The following is an 18,504-nucleotide window of genomic DNA, read 5'->3' on the forward strand; positions in this document are numbered from 1 at the left end:
TTTCACCTTAGAACTAGCTTTATTCAAGGGTTTTTTTTTCTCGCTTGAAAACCCTAAGACAACCTCGTTTTAAGGTTGTTATGTGGAAGGTTGTTTCCCAAGGTTTTGGATTAGGGTAATATGCGTAGAATAGAGCAGATTGTCGCAGACCTCGTTTTAAGGTTAGAAGGTTTACACGAAAACCGTGTGAAAAATCCTTTTTAGGTTTACATGAAAAAGTTTTTGTTGGGTGAAAAAAAACTTATTTTGCTATCTGGGGTCATTTGTTTTAATTAACAATTTTCCTTGACGTGTGTGCATACACGAAATGATTTTTCCGGGACAGCTTACTGTGTTGTTTAGGCTTTCTTTTAACAGGATCGGTTTTTTTGCAAATGAGTTTTGGTCATTAGGAGTGAAGAGGATAGCGTATGTTGATAATCCACCAGCCGTTGCATATTCGAGTTTCTCGGCAACTGAGTGTTCAAATTCCAGTATTGTTGGAGTTGATATTTTAGCAGGTCTTTCCAAATTCGAGTCGAAGTCCATTTCATCTTCTCTCATATTGAGATATGGAAGGTGAATCAATCCTCAAGCTGTACTATGGTAGTGAACTGCGGCAAGCCAAGCCGCACCGATGGGCGGTGCCCGGGTTGATAATTAAGGTAGTTTTGCAATATTATTTGAAAGGCGATATTGCAATGCGAATATAGTAATTAGATAACTGCTATATAAGTACAAGAGAATAAGAATATTTAACTCACTGCTTACTTGTCAATAATTCAAAATCGAATCTCGTCAGACGACGAACACTAACATCTGTCGAATTCCATTACATAGAAAAAGAAAAATTCGACTTCGACCGATAGATGGGAGGAAAAATGAAGATCGCAGTCCGTTAGCAAAATCCGTTCGAAAGCGCGAGGTTTCAGGTTTTCCTTAGGAGTAGAAACGTGACGTCGAAATGACGTCATTTTTCTCTTCCTAGCTCGTTCGAAGGCTGCGAGGTTTGAGCTCTTGGACAGAGAAATCCGTCCAATTTCTCGGATTCAAGAAATTGGACCGTGTAAACAGGCCTATACTATTATATAAGATTAATTATATAACAGTATATTAGTAGTATAAGTTAATTACTGTAGCTATCAGCACACTTATTTTTTCTTTTCACGAATATTATAAGATAATTTTAAAAAATCGTGTATTTTCTGAAAATTCATTAAAAACTAATATCATTATTAAATGAAAATTTATTCCTCTTATCACCATCTGTTCGTTGAAATTTAGCGCCATCTGGCAATGATTTGATAAACTTTCTATCCAAAGCCGAAAATCTCGCAGTCAGTTGTAAAGGGATAGGTTTGCAACATTTGGCAACTTTTCGCTGTTTACAACTGGCTGAGGCGTCAACAATTTCGAACCGCGCATGCGCAGTTGCTCAGCCGCTTGTACCCACAGACGCAAGTAATCCTCTATGCAAGTAACAAAATATGTAAACACACCATGGTAACAATTGCTGTAAAAAACCTATTTGACTAACAGTATTTTAATTTGATTTGGAAGCTTAGAATAAAAAACTATTTTTGGTCATATTTTATTTCTTCAAGTTTTATGCAATTCAAGCGTCAAATTTAATTCTGATAATGGAAAGTCGAGATAAAGAACATCTTTTGGCCTTAAAAGGTTAGTTTATTTTAATTAGTATTGCTGTTCTGAGACTCAATCTTAATGATTTGGGGGTTGACCAACAATATAATAATTAATTAGTGCAGACGATGTTTTAAGTTACAAAATCAAGCACATGAACTTACTTTTCTGAATAAACATGCCCTTTTCTTCCACGGATTTGGGTTTCTGACCCCCCAAAACAAAAATGATAATTCTATGAAACTTATCTTTCGATATGCTTTATTACTATAATATTTCAGTTTTTTTTTATTTATTAAACCACATGCTTGTTAAGTTTTTCGTCCGTTTAGAATAAAAAAGTTAAAAGAAATTATATTTTAGCATTAAAATTACTATATAAGATTAGAAGCAAATAAATAAATAATATTTTTTTACCTATTTTAGCATAAAATATAGAGTGTTAGATGTTTAAAGTTTACATGGAGGTAAAAAAATATTCCTATTTTACAGAAAACAATTCATAAAAATTGAATTTTGAACTTAACTTTCTGTTTGGACCTATTGTTCAACTGTTCCTCTGTAATTCTTAACGAAAATTAATATTCTTTGGTTGTTTATGATATTAGAAGCAAGTAAATAAGCAGCTGTAACTAAATGCTGTCTGTACTGATAGATAGTTTGTAAACATGAAACTTGTTATTAGTTTCTAAAACTAAAAAAAAATGTGTGCCTCAATCTCTCTAATGGCTCTTAAAAAGAACAAACTAAATATCTTAATTTAAAAAGAGAAAATAAGTGATTTTTAATGCATTCCCTCTTTGCTTCCTGGACAGATTTTCCCCACCTGACCCTATCACAAGCCATGATGGCGTTACCTTTTTAATATTTATTAACTTTTCGTTTTTTTTTCTTCTCATTTAATATTTTATTTTGGTACAAACACGGTTGCAAATAGTTTAAATGATAAGTACAGTGTGCAAAATAAAAAATAGACTACCCAGAATAACTTGATCATGGCCGGATTTACGCCCCGCAGATCCTATTTCTCCCCCCCTCTTTTTTTAAAGTTTTATTCGGAGCTGGGGCCCTCAGAAGCCCAAAATGCATTTTTTTCTCTTTTTTACATTGTCGGACATAATAAATATAAATAAATGACTGAATAAAACAAAAAACTTCGTTGTCATTAGTAGGAAACATCATCTTTCAAGCAATATGAGTATTAATAAATTATTTATAAATAAAAATTTTTTGCTTAAAAGGTAAAAAAGTTTTTTTTTGCCCCATCATTCGATCATCAGACTATTTAGTATCTGTTTCTAAGGATCAGAATTCCCTTTTATTTTACTTTAAAATTGTACAAATGATATATTTAATGCTTTCATGTGATATGCAGCAGTTTTAAATAGCACTTTAAAACATCTAAAAAAGGACAGAAATTGTCTGTTCAAAAAAAAAAATTAACTAATACTTTTGAATAAGAATTTAAATAACTACACACGTTTGTTTTGCTATCTCATTCTATATGCAGGGATGTGATTCTTGCGCGAATTTGCAGATTTCCGCTTTTTTTAAATTTTTCCCGCTAATTTCCGCGAAATTTTTTTTTTGCACAAGTTAAAATAATTTATGAGGAATTTAATTTTCCGTGGAGCAAAAATATTTAAATCCTCATTCCTCTCTCTGAAGTTTCTCTAAAAATCATTTCCTTGGGATAATACTGATTGACCTTTATACAGGGATGAGATTTTTTCGCTTTTGTCTCTCAAATTTCAGCCTTATTATCAAAAACTACGATTCTCTAAAAGTTTCGTTTTTCTTAAAATAAATATTCCGATTTTTTTTAAAAATTCAGTCGTTGAAATAAAATAATTATATTTATTTACGATTTTCAAAGATAAACAGAAAATTCAAACTGCGTCCTAGCTGCTAACTCTTCCGCATTTTTACTTATTTTAGCTAATTTCTTCGCTTTTGCGAACAGAAAATAAGATTTTCCGTATTTTTATCCGTTCTCGGGATAGCTCGTATTTTCGTAATTAGTCGTATTTCGTTCCGTTGCTGCTTCCTGTTTTCTGGCGTGAAAGCAAACGAAAGAAGAAAAAAAAAATAGAGGAGAATTTGCGGTGAAAATATTTATTTGCTCATTCAATTTTGTTAATTTTTATTTATTATGTCTAAACAAAAACAATACAAACAAGCCTTTTAGAAATCCTAAATCCAGACTCTGCAAACATCGATTCTTATGTCTATCATCGATTTTCGTATTTACCTGATTTAAAAGTTGCGCTTTGCGATTCTTATTCATGCTATTTAAATATTGTGCATTATGATTCTTATTTACGAGATTTAAAAATCTAATATCGCGTTTTTTATTTACTCACTTTTAAAACCCTATGTTGCGATTCATATTTACGCGAGCTTAAAATCCAAAGTCGTGATTCATTTTTGCGGTTGTAATATCAAACATCAATTTTCGTATTTATACGTGCTTTTTAAAAATTAGAATTGGGATTTGTATTCGCGCGATTTAAAAATTATGCATCGTGATTCGCAATTATGTGATCTAAAAATTACGCATCATGATTTGTATTTTTGCATTTTTTAAATTCGATGGAGTTTCATATTCAAGTGATTTAAAAGCCTCATATCGGGATTCATTTTCTCTCAATTTAAAATCATGCATGTGATTCATATTCATACAATTTTATAATTAACCATCGGGATTTATAATCACATAGTTTACAAGTTTGCAGATCGCATGTTTTTGGGTCAAATTTTTGGATATATATATATTCATTCATGGATTTCCTCTTTTTTACTTTCTGACTACTCTCATCCCTGTATATAGCATTATTTAGAGTAGACAGTTGCGTGTGGGTGTGATGATGACGTAAAAGAAAAAAGCAAATTTCATTCAAAAAAAGCAAATTTCATTTCAGTTAAAATCCTCAATATTATATTTTTAAACTCCTCGAAAATGTAGTAAAAGAGGTATACAAATTAACTGTCGCAAACAAATTAATATTAAAAAAGAACGAAACAAAAATGATATTGAAATATGCTGAATCCCTAATGAGACCGGGATGAAAGACATCGAAACCTATTTGATTGAATAGTAAAACTAGAAGGTGTTTCTAAAATTCTGAAATCTATCAGGCTTTAATTTTTTTTTTCTGTCACAAACTTTATCAGTAATTAAAAATAATAAATTCGTTAGATTTTAATATTGGTTCTGTTTTTTTGTTGATTAAATGTTAAACATTAACAGATATTTTTCTTTTAAAACATTTCATTCTATAATAAGATAATTATTCTACAATTGTAATTATCTAAAACTAATTGCTAATTGATATAAAGCTTTAGTGAGTTCCATTGATATGTTGAATGCTCGTTTTGGCTGGATGCCTGGGACAGTTGCTCCTTCACATCCTAGCCACTATACACTATCAAGAGCAGAGCTGATACTTTAAACCCGTATGACGTTTATTCTCTCTGATATTTAATAGACCCTTTAATAAATCCTTAAAAATATGAGCCAAAAATTTACATAAATAATGACAATTTTTTTTTCTTTTTTTTGAATGTACTTAAAATAATTAAAAAGGAAGCAAAAATAATGAAGAAATATTTTCAATATAAACATCAATTAAATAATATCAGCTTTTCTAAAATGTTCTTTTTATTTTTACAAACAGTTTTAATATAACGGCCCTCACCTGCTCCAGGGACTGCTGGATTGGGTTCAAAATGACAATGCTACGGAGTTGAATATTAGTAGCAGGGTTGCCACAGGCGACTAAAATGCAACTATTTTTGGCATAAGGCGACTATGGCAACTTTTTTTGCCTGAAAAGGCTAAAAACAGCAACTATTTTCAAGAAAAGGAGACTATTGGGAGACTTTTCTGTACTACTAGAGATTTTTTTTTTCAAGCATAAATTGGTGAAAAATCTGCGCCCCACTAGATAGTTCCTGAACACACTAAACTTTTTTTTCTTAGAAAATAAAAAATGTTAAAAATTTTGAATTGCAAATTTGAGTCTTCACTTTTTAATTCGTTCAATCTGCACAAATTCCATTGTAAGTCTATTTCATTTCTCGATCACCTTTTAAATGATTATTGTTACAAAATTCTGCATGATTTTTTTTATTTTTTTTTAAAAAACAATTTTTTAACAGTATTACAATGCATGAATTTCGAATTTTAGAAATCACTTTTCATATATGAAAAACATATATATGAAAATTATCATATTTGCCACCAACTTGACTGAATGGATCATGGTATATGACAATTCCCAAGTAGCACATAATATTAGATAACATCAGAAAATCGGCAAAATCTAACGTTATCTTGCACAACTTCTAATATTAGAAAGATACAAGAGGTTGCTGTTTGCTCTGCAATATATAATATTAAATTCTAAGCAAACTAATATTATCTAGCGTTCGCCATATTATTATTTTGCATTAGTTTTGATGCTATGTAATATTAGATTTTATATTTTCTGATATTATTTTGCTTTGCTTTTTATTTGTTTGGAGTAAGCAAGAGGAAGATATGGATGGTAGTAGAATAATTCGGCGATACAATTTTACCTAATTTTCTGTATTGTAGTGAAGCAGTAAAACATAGAACAATAGTTTTATGTCATTCCATGCATTATTTACTTAGCAATACAGAAATACTAAATAAAATTAAATTAGCTAATTCTGCTACCTTCCATTTTTCTCTTCCTTACTCCAAAATATATCATATGTTCAGCTGATTTTTTTGAATATTTCGAACTAAATTAGGAAATATTTTATTGCAACTGTTATTGATATTTTTTTCTTTTATTCATACAATGGGTTTTCTGATAAATTTTATATCATTAATAATTTTCAAGTCTTTAATTTTAAAATGTACTCTTAATTTTTTTTTAAAAAAACTGGGCTTATTTTATCAAAATCTCAATTTAATTTGTTAGTTTGTAATTATATAAATTTTTTAAATGTGTGAGCCATTTGTAATTTCACAATTATCATTCATATCATTATCATTCATTTATATTCTGAAATTATATAATAAAAACCACACTATATAATTATAAAGTTATATATTTACATTTGAACTGAGTGGAAATTTAAACTTAAAATTTTTTCCTCTTTTAATATTAAAATTGTTCAATTTTTAAGTGGACATTTCTTGTAATAATTGGCACAATATAGAACAAAATTTAAAAATATTCAAATTACTTACTTCAACAAATTTACACATATTTCCCCCCCCCCCCCCGTCTTTTTTCACTAGAATTGCTAAATCGAGAAATACTTACGTAACTTTATTCTTTTAGTATTTGAAATTTTATTTAGCAAAACACCTAAAAGCAAAATTCAAGCGCAAGGTAGAAATTTTTCCAGGGAATGAAACCAGGAAAGCAACTAATATCATAAAAATTGCTAATATTTTTTTATAATGTTAAAATAACTTTTATGGGCATATCTGAAATTTTCATCAATTCGATAATTATTTAAAGGTGTTGTGTTCTATTAAACTAACAATCTTTGTAAAAAATTTACACAACATTTTAATTTCAAAACTGTCAGTAAATAGTATGTGTTATCTAAATTAAATTTGCACAAATATATAATTGCATACAGGAAGGAGATGAAAAAATAATAAATTTTTTTACATTATCTTTTAAAAGTTAACTTTAGTATTAATGATCAAAATTTAACTACAATCAATTACTCTTTTGAGAAAGTTACTACTGTGGAAAGTCGCGTTTCCGGAATCGGCGGGACTTCCCGGAGTCCATATATTTGATTTTTCCGTATAATTGACCTCCAAGGTAAACAAAGCTTAAAATGATCTGAATCTAAGAAGCAGAAAATAAATAAACATTATTTTTCGGGCAATAATGTTTTAGTATTAGAATGATATCTAATCAATCATAAACAAAATATTAGAAAAAAAATAATTATTGCTATTTTAAAAATAAATATAGAAAACGAAAAAAATTCACAGTTATGAAAATATTAATTGCTCTCTCCGCCATTTAGAACTAGAACGATTCAAGCAAGAAGGGGAAATTCCCGTCATTCATTAAGGTGGGTAGGTGGAGAAGAAAAATTCATTTCCTCCTTACTTGTCATTCAAGTTGAGGGCGGGGTAGTGACAAATTCTTATTTTCTCTCCCATCATTGGCTATCAATCAAGCATTAAGGCGTGGCATGCTGATTGGGTTCTCTTTATTTTTTGACTAAAGGGGATTCCCCCTCCACTTTAACATTTGCTGTGTTTACCCTTTTTCACAGTATTTCTTCTTCCCTTGACACTCAAATAAAAGGGTTCCAGGAAATGCCTCTTTTACTAGCCAGCTACAGGGAGGGGACTCAGTTGTGCTCTTTTGAAAACAAATCCCCCCCCCTTTCCTGCATTCCAGAGGAGGAGCGTCATGGTCTTTGTAGATCTTCTGTTCTCTTTTCTGTTGATTTATGGGTTCAATGCATAGATTTCTAGAAGCTGAGAAGGGGAAAAACCTGTCAAAAGAATTGAGTGGGGAAGATGAAGAAATGTTTGTTTATTTTGATTGTTAAAAAGTGTCCGGGAAATCGACCCTTCCGGAAAAGGGACGTCCGGATATGGGACGTTACACTGTATAACAAAATAGATTTTTGATTAAGACAATTCCATTCCTCATTTTTCTCTGATTATATAGTATGCGTTATGAAGAATTAGTCTTAAATGAAAACATATATTATGCGTTTAAAAAAGTTGCTTTTGCAAAGAACCTTATATATAAAAATTTCAACAATATTCTTCTCTAAGTTGATTTAAATCTGTTTTTACAATAATGTAAATAAATGTTCTGCTAAATTTTAAATATTAAGCCAAAGAAATTTTTACTATTATCATTATTTTACAATCACATTAATTTAAACATCATAAAAATATATATACACTTCTTACCTCAAATTTGAACTGCAAAATTGAAGTAATAAAAACAATGCTAGTAGTATAATTGCTCATAAGTTAGAGTTAATGTTTAACAATGATGTTAAAATAAAATTGCTTCTGATATCTTCAAAATTTCTTGAATTTTCATAATACTTAAACATAACTATAATGACTAGATTAAATTACACAATGCAGTAGTTAAGAATAAAAAAATAAATAAAACCAAATCATGACAAACATTTCACTACTTAATTATTTTATTTTAAAACAAAACACAATATGAATATAACTTCACTCAACTATAAAAGCAATACATTCTTACCATCATTGTTTAATATAAGCTTATTGATATTCTTTTTTTAAAATATAAGTTAAGAACATGTATTTGTAATTAAATAAAATTATTTTTTTTTTTCAAAAAGCAACAGTAGGACCATGAGTTATCATTTTAATTATTATTTTTAAATTAAAAAAAATTCCAAAACTTTACAGTCATTTCATACAGTTTAAAGTTTTTCTTCAATTAAATTTTTTGTTTTTGTGCAACTGAACTATATTTCAGAACAATAAACTGAAAATCTTTGCTTTATTGAAAGATTTTATAAAATGGTCAGCGACATTAATGCATATCACACAAACACACAGCAGGGATGAATCGCACAGGGATGCACCTTTCTTCAAACTTTCAGGTCCGGCAGATTTAAAGAGAACCTCCAGTCGTTTTGTTTTCTGTCAGGATCGAACATATGGCTCCCAGTTTTCTACCAGAATATTAATTTCCATTTGCATTGTGCAGCACCTAATCTCAAAAATCAATGGCTCCTTTCTGGTAGATAAGCTTGTTTATCCAGCAAATGAAGCTAAAATTATAAGAGAAAAAAAGTTAATTTTACATTGAAAACACTAAATTTAAACCTCTCCATTACTTTATATTGAAAGCATTAAATTAGTTAAAGTAAATTATATATTACATATTTGGATTCCTTATCTTCAAAATATATGGGGTAGCCGCAATCTGGGAAATGTGGTCCCCATAGTTTGGTCAGGAGAGCAATTCAAAGTTTGGACCCCTTAATGTTAATTTCGTTTTTTACGTTTTCAGTCATATTTTAAAAACTAATGAAGCAATTCAAAAAAAAAAATTGCACCCACTCATAAAACTCATTTACCCAAAGATAATTTCGTGAAAAAAATAATTTTTAATAATTATTTATTATTTAATTAAAGTAAGGATTAAAAAATTTTGAATTAAAAGGTAGGGATTTTTTTATACCATTTTAATCTACATATTTTTCAATTGAAAAATCTAAAGTTTCTATTGTGTTTATTTATTAGAAGATGAGAAAAATTAAAATTAATTATTTAAAAAAAATAATTTGGCGACAATGAAGAAATGATTTAATGGGGCGATTAATATTAAAATGTGATAAACTTACAAACTTTTTATTTTTTTAAAACTATAAAATAGGATATTTCTTTTTTAGTCGTCTAAAATTCTATTTGCAATTTAGTAAAGAAATTTGAATAAAACATTTTAATCAACGAGCACCAAATTTATAAAAGCATGCTTGTGATTGAATATGATTATACACCAGATTTTGCTTATTTAATGTGATTTTTTTTTATTTTTTAGTTTTTTTTCTCAATAACTGATACAATTTCTATAATATACATACGTATGAATAGATTTGGAATAAAATATTTATCAATTTCTTTAATATATTTTTTATAAATATTAATAAAAATATGTAGTCAACATTTTTAAGCATCTCTCACATCATTGCAAATTTCTCAACATCTTATATATCGTCTTACTCTTAAAAGTAATTTTTTAATCACCTGTCTGTGAATGACCGAATGTTACCTGTCTGTGAATGTTACTGTGAATGACCGAAATCTGGAGAATGTCGACTTTCACCAGTGAATGTCAACAATCACATAGTCGCTTTGGTGATTGTCTGAAATATTTTTTACAACCGATTTGATATTAATTTATTCGCTGATATAATTGCATTTATTCAATATTTTAATACTTACTGACGATAGATTAGAAGAAACATCATTGTAGGTTATACCGGGCAAATGCATACCAGGGAGTGGCACTTGACCTTAAGAAAACATCAGTGTAGGATATACCGGGCAAATGTATACCGGGCTGTGGCACTTAACTAGACCTAGTATATATTTCGGACATTTACCAAAGGTCTAGTCATACTAGTTCTAGTTAATTGCCACTGCCCGGTATACATTTGCCTGGTATACCAGACACTGATGTTTTTTTAAGGTCAAGTGTCACTGCCTGGTATACATTTGCCCGGTATACCAGACACTGATGCTTTTTTAAGGTCAAGTGCCACTGCCCGGTATACATTTGCCCGGTATATCCTACACCGGTAATTTTTTAAGGTTCAGTGCCATTGCCCGATATATATTAGCCTGATACTCCAGGCACTGATGTTTCTTCTAATCTATCGTCAGTAAGTATTAAAATATCGAATAAAGGTAATTATATCCACAAATAAATTAATATCAAATCGGATGTAATAAGTATTTTGGACATTCACCAAAGTGACTATGTGATTGTCAACATTCACCGGTAAAAGTCAACAACCACCGATTTTGATCATTCGCAGTAACATGCACATCATTAATATAACATAATGACCTCATCAGCATGTTTTTTTTCATATTTTGCCTAAATAACATTTGTCATTCTATAGAATGCCTAGGGAAAGTATGTAATACCTCTCATGTTTCATACTTTGCCTAAAAACATCCGGCATTGTATAGAATGCCGAGACATTCTATTCAATACCGGCGTTTCATACTTTGCCGGTTAAACCTTGCCGGCGTTTCATACTTTGCCGGTTTTATTCTTAAACATAACATATTTCAGCGTTTTTAAAATACCACTAAACATTCAGCAATTCCTTGAGTTATAGAAAAAAGAAATATCGTAAATTATAGAAAACCTTGTGAATGCGCATTAGAATTACTATACAATATACATGTGGGAGTTAGTGCAGCATTAGATGAAATAATGACGATAATTTAACAACATAACAATTTAATAGAAATAAAAGGGATAGAAGGATATAACAGTTAACGTTATTGACATGACTCGTGAGAGTTGCCTTCTCGCAGTGGTCTCCGGAATGCATGTGACTAAGAATTAGATTGTTCTATGGTATAAAGTTAAGAGTTAATTATAAATTCGGGAGTTTCCCTTTGGGACTTCCCCTTCTGGTCTGGCTGGCGCCTCTCAATGTCAAAAGGATGATGCAACTTCTTTTAATATTACAAGATGGTGAATGACGTAATGTTCGAAGCTATTATACTATAATACTGCAACAACAGCTCCAAACTCCACAGAATCGGTGATCCTGACAGCAAAATGTCCTTATTTTCATCATAATAGCTACCAGACACAGTTACCTGGAAAAAAGAGAAAAAGAACGAGAAAGCAAAGTATAAAAATATAAAAAACTATTTTTTAATTAACTGACCACGGTTTCATGTGGTCAGCTGAAGATAAAGTATTGTTCGGTCCTTCGTGATTCCCGACTTTTAGCTCATCATATCTATCATTCTTCTTCACTTTTGTGATTTGGTATGGACCGAAGAACTTGGGTCTTAATTTGAGACCAGATCCAAACTGAGTTCTCTGGATTGCAACTAAATCTCCTTTTCGATATTCGTTGGCTTTCTTTCTTTTATTGTACTGCCTGCGGTTCTCTTCTTGGATCTTCAAAATATTCTTTTTGGCTTCTTCTCGAATGTTCTCTCTATCTTGGATAAATGATTCCATGTGTTCTTTCTCCAGCATTTGTAGAATTTGTAAGTCCTCTTTTGTTTTCGTTTTCACTCCGGTTAAAAGCTGGAAAGGTGTCATCTGAGTGCTCCGAGAAACTGTAGAATTAATGGTACGCTGTACTGTTGGAACAAATTTGTACCACTTAGTAGGATCTTTTATTGATAGTTTTGCCAGTATCGGTATGAGCATCTTAGGCATTATTTCCACTTGTCCATTACCACGAGGAATGGGTGTAGTTATTTTCACATGTTCGATACCTTCATCTTGGCAATAAGTCTCAAAATCTGTTGAAGTAAACGCAGTACCTCGGTCAGTAATTATTCGTGAAGGATTCCCAAAAGTTATCTGTTGAGCTTTTAACCCCTAGACTTGACGTTGATTTGGTTGGGTAGAACCAAACAAATTTGGTAAAAGCATCTACCAGGGTGAGAATATATTTATAGTTTTTATTAGTTGAAGGCATGGGACCAATGAAATCGATATGGTAAGTATCTAAGGGAATATTATTTTTAGGAATCGGGTTCAAAAACCCTTCTCTTTTTCCTGCCTTCCTGTTTACTAATATGCACTCTACACAATTACTTACAACATTTTCAACACATTTTTTCATATCTGGAAAATAATAGTTTTGTTTAAGTACATGGAGACTTTTAGTTATACCAAAATGACCTTTAGCATGTGTAGATTTGATAATGTCAGTTTGCATTAGTTGTGGAACCACTAACAAGTAATTATCATTCTCAAGCTTATATAAAACATTATTTTTTTCCACAAATTCATCAATTGATTTATTTTCCAAAAGTTGTTTAATAGAGTTAATATATTCATCATTTATCTGTCAAGTAACAATTTTAGAGGTTAATTCGTCACAAGTAATATGCATAATTGGATATCTACTTAAACAATCAACGTGTTTCATTTGTTTACCTGGGCGATGTACAATTTCATAGTCAAAATCTTCCAAAAATAATGCCCACCTAGCAATTTTAGGAGTTAATTGTTTTTTACTCATAGTCTTTTGGAAAGCTGAACAGTCTGTTACTAGTTTAAATTTATTTCCCACCAAATAATTTCGAAATTTTTTCAAAGCTCTCAATTATAGCCAACACTTCAAGTTCATAACTTGAATAATTCTCCTCTTGGGGAGTCGTTTTTTTACTCATATAGTGTATTGGGTGTAATTTGTTATCATCAGATTGTTGAAAAAGAATAGCACCATACCCAAATTTACTTGCATCGGTATGTAACTCAAGCTTTGCTTCTTGTTTAAAAATGTGTAGTACTGGATTTTCAGAAAGTTTTTGTTTTAAAGTTTGAAACGCTGTTTGTTGTTCTGGGCCAAAATAAAATATTCTATTATCCTGAAGTAATTCACTTAATGGTTTAGCAATTAAAGCATAGTTAAGAATAAATTTCCTAAAATATCCGGTTAACCCAAGGAAACTCTGCACCTGTTTAGTAGATTTAGGTACAGGAAAATTTGGAACAGCTAATGTTTTTTCGGAAGAGGGTTTAATGGTACCGTTCTCAATAATATAACCCAAAAAGTTAATTTTAGACATCAAAAATTGGCATTTCTTTAAGTTAAGTTCTAGTCCATATTCGGATGCAGTTTGTAATAATCGTGTTAACCTGTTCAGTGCCTCTATTTCACTCTCTGCGGGAATGAAAATATCATCCATAAAAATGACAACAACACCTTCTCTAAGAAGATCACGGAACACATAATTGATGTACCTCTGGAATGTACTAGGGCTATTACACAACCCAAATGGCACTTTATTAAACTCATACTGCCCATCAGGTGTTACAAATGAGGTGTACTTTTTACTATCCTCGTCCACGTCTATATGAAAAAAATTGTTCCTTAAATGAAGTTTACTATATACTTTGCCACACTGCAACTTGTCTTACACATCTTCAATTTGTGGTAAGGGGTATTTATCTTTAATTGTTTTAGAATTTAATTTTCGGTAATCTATACATAATCTTAGGCTATTATCTTTCTTTTTGCAAAGAACTATTGGGGAGCAATAATCAGAGCAACTCTCTCTAATTATGTCTGTTTTTAACCATTCTGATATCTGATCATTTACCTTTTGTTTCTCAGAAAAAGATAAACGTCTAGCTCTTTGACATACTGGGATTTCATCTTTTAAAATAATTTTCATTGTTAACTTAGTGTCTTTAATTTTGTTTGGCTGGTAATTATTAATCAACGCTGACAGTTCATTTCTAATACAAGGATCATTTACATGTGATAAATCAAGTTCATCATTACTATACACCTTGTAGATATTAAATAAAAAACATTCACAGGAGCAAGAATCATTAATATTGAAACAAGAACATTCATAAAAATCTTCACTCTTAGAAGTTACAATCTGAGTATTTATACTTGAAGAAAGCTGACCTAGTGTTATTAATTGCTTGTAAATCGTTGAATTTATTATTGCATCTACTTTAAGTTCATCCGAAACAGCGGCGCTGACCTTCAACCCTGACACATTGGGATTTATGGACATTTCCATTTCTACTAATTTTACCAAATGCTTAACATTGAAGCACGATGTTAGCATTATATTAGATTGAGGAAAATCTTTTATTTTATTTGAATTGATCACCAATATTTGAGCCCCAGAATCAATTATGGCCTTCACCGGGTGATTTCCATTCAAATAAATCTCAGCATACTGTAACTCGTGTTTAAAATTATTTTCTCCAGATGGTTTGCAGGAATTAACACTAAAGCTTTGATTTCTTAAGTTATCACTGGGAGGGGTATTTTTTCTCTCTGATTTATCGCTTTTGGAATCATATGTTTTATTTGATCTCTTTGGACAGTACCTCGCAAAATGATTTATCTCTTTACAGATGCAGCATTGTTTTTCTGCTCTACTTTGTTTATTTATCGTTTGAGAAAAACAATCCGTATGGTTTTTTCTGAAATCTCTGTTCTCGCTGCGAAAAAAAGTACTCTGCCCATATTTATGGATATTGGAAACTTCTCTGCGTGGCATATTTTTCGACGTAGTGTAAATGTCTAATTCTCGTTCTAACTCGACGGGATTAAACCAATTTTCTCCCTGACGGATTAAAATAGGACTCGCCATTTCTTTATTTAATGTCTCAATTATTTTATCGGATATGATTAAGTTGCATAATGATTTAAATGTTTCAACTTTACGTAATTTGCAATAGTACTCGAAATGTGAATTTAAGCGAGTAGCAAATTGAATATATGTTTCTTCTTTAAATTTTGAGGCATTTTTAAAGTTATTCAAACATTCTTGGGGAGTTAGTTGAAAATCGCGCAGTATTAAAGCTTTTAATTTTTCGTAGTTTTTTAAATCATCATCTTCAATGTATAACAAGATGCTGTTTGCTTTTTCACCTAGCATATTAATTAAGATTTCGGCTTTAAGCCCCTCATTTATGTTTTTTGTACTAAAAGCTCTTTCCAACAATCAAAAAAATTGATTAAAATTTTCAGGTTTCGATGGAACTGGAAGAGATAGAGTTTTAATGCTATGAATTAGATTCTCAATGTTTGTTTCAGGTGTATCATTTATTGTTTTGGGAGTGTCAATTTCAAATACTTTGTTTTTAGCCTCTAACAAAAGCATTTCTTTCTCGAGTCTTTCTAATTTTAGTTTTTCTAACTCAATCTGTATTTCGCTTTGTTTAAGTTCCTTGTCTGCTGTTTGTACTCTTTCTTCGACGGCGTTAGTTATCAAATTTTTGACAAATTCAGAATCATTCTTAAATATTTCGGTAGATTCAATTTTTTCTTTTAATTTAGCGATATTATCGCTGCTGTCTGCGATGCCTCCTATTTCCTCTAATACTTTTACTAGGTCTTCTTTCTTTGAATTTTTATACATTTTTAAAATTGAAAATTTCCTACCTTGATTGAAGAGACTCTCAGTGTCCAATGGTAATCCAATGTTTCTCGATTCGTTGATTCAAACCAGATTCGTATCCCTTTCGTATTCAAGCATTTCACGATTGCACTTCCCTGGAAAAGTTGACTGCCTTGCTGATTTGCACAGGATATTCCAATAATTTCGGAAAGTTTCTGGATCAATTCTGCCCTTCGCGACAGAAGTTTCTGGATCAATTCTGTCCTTCGCGACAGAAGTTTCTGGATCAATTCTGTCCTTCGCAACAGGAGTTTCTGGATCAATTCAGTCCTTCGCGACAGGAGTTTCTGGATCAATTCAGTCCTTCGCGACAGAAGTTTCTGGATCAATTCTGTCCTTCGCGACAGATCCGGTTATTGCTGATTTAGGAAAGTTCAGAGGTCTCTGCTGCTGCTTTTCTCCAGTCGCTGATTTTTTGCTGCACTTCTCCTGATCCTCCACTAGTGTAGAATTTTGGTGATTCAGTGAACAGTTTGGTGATTCCCCAACTCGGGATTTAAAATAGGGACAAAATCTGGATCTCCTTCTCGAGCGCAGAATTTTGCTTTCCTTTTTTTTTCTTCGGGGAATCCCTTCTCGGGATTTCTGAAGTTACTTGGCTGAAAAATATCCCCTTCTCGGGATTTCGAAGTTGTTGGTTAAAATCCCCTTCGTGGGATTTTAAAGTTTAGAAATAGTTACAGCTCGCCGTTCAAATTCCGGACGCAAGCCCCCATTATTTATGGGAGTTAGTGCAGCATTAGATGAAATAATGACGATAATTTAACAACATAACAATTTAATAGAAATAAAAGGGATAGAAGGATATAACAGTTAACGTTATTGACATGACTCGTGAGAGTTGCCTTCTCGCAGTGGTCTCCGGAATGCATGTGACTAAGAATTAGATTGTTCTATGGTATAAAGTTAAGAGTTAATTATAAATTCGGGAGTTTCCCTTCGGGACTTCCCCTTCTGGTCTGGCTGGCGCCTCTCAATGTCAAGAGGATGATGCAACTTCTTTTAATATTACAAGATGGGGAAAAACGTAATGTTCGAAGCTATTATACTATAATACTGCAACAACAGCTCCAAACTCCACGTACATTTTATTTTTCAAGCTCTTTTTTTGAAGTTATACTTCTTATGCGACTTCCAACAAGTTTGCGTTAAACGTTTAACGCTAAATTTTCATTGGCCGGGAAATCACGAGGTAGGATCCAGTTTTCCCTCATTCATTTCCATATTGTTTTGGTTCTCACTAGCATAAAAATAATAAAAATCATAAAAGTATTGTTTTTCTATAAATATTTTTTTAGTTTGTTTTGATACACATATAATTTAATAGGGTAGTATTTTTTTTATATTTTCAAATTTAGTGGATAACAATTGTAAAAAATGAGTGAAAACAATCCCACGGACAATGCGACGGATTTAAGGTTATGTCAAGGTACGTCTCTTGTGAATATCAATTGATTGTTAATAGGTTTTCTCTTTTGAAATTACATTATGACGCATTCACATGCATTATTAATACAAATACATTTTACTAGGCGAGACGATAAGGCAACCACAAGCACTCCCACTGGTTCAAGAGGTCCACGTGGGGAAAATGCACAATATTACAGTGATTACAGAGCACGGAAGCGAGCGGAGCAGGAGAAAGAGTCGTTGAATAGAACTAGTGATTCTTCTACAATTAACGTCGCAGGTTAGGAAGTTAAACTTCTTCCGCGCAGAGGGACTCCACACACTATTTTTTTTCTTCAAACTTTCTTGCCTAGAACACTATCGATAACAGCTGTAAAACTGATTATCCCTAAAATTTTGTATATAGCCATAATAAGTTATGTTAATTTGATTTTAGTATGGAATCCACGAATTTTTATAACAAAAACACCATAATCTAAATAATAACAGATAAAAAGTTCATGTATTTAAATTCTAAAAACTTAGAAAATCATAAATAATTTATAAATCGATTCAAATTTTCTTTTCAAAGGAGATTAAAATTAAAAAAATTTTGCTTTTTGGACAGAAATTAGATTAAAAATTGTCTATATCCTAGAAACTTTGAGATATTTTCCATTAACTTTGAGATATTTCTATTAAACCTCTCCGAGCAATCACAGAGCATTATTTAAATTTTTTTTTACAGTCAGAAATTGGTTGCTTAGCAACCTAGTGAAAATAAGTCTTCTTCTTTTGAATTAGTCAATGGGTTACCTTAAAATATTAAT

At 31.1% G+C, this 18,504-nt stretch overlaps 1 protein-coding gene across 2 annotated transcripts in view; it reads left to right on the forward strand.

Annotated features, from left to right (window-relative positions):
- Positions 1-1,409: 1,409 nt before the first annotated feature.
- The window catches only part of LOC107437476 (trafficking protein particle complex subunit 13), a 108,182-nt gene continuing 91,087 nt past the window's right edge, over positions 1,410-18,504 (forward strand). For both annotated transcript variants that reach the window (XM_087155297.1, XM_087155298.1), the window contains exon 1: positions 1,410-1,659. In XM_087155297.1, coding sequence (XP_087011423.1) covers positions 1,620-1,659 — 40 coding nt within the window. In that variant the 5' untranslated portion in view covers positions 1,410-1,619. The remainder of the gene's footprint in view (positions 1,660-18,504) is intronic.

This window comes from Parasteatoda tepidariorum, chromosome 11 (assembly GCF_982258835.1).
Source record: "Parasteatoda tepidariorum strain Cologne lab strain chromosome 11, Ptep-v5.0, whole genome shotgun sequence".
In the NCBI taxonomy this organism is placed as follows: domain Eukaryota; kingdom Metazoa; phylum Arthropoda; class Arachnida; order Araneae; family Theridiidae; genus Parasteatoda; species Parasteatoda tepidariorum.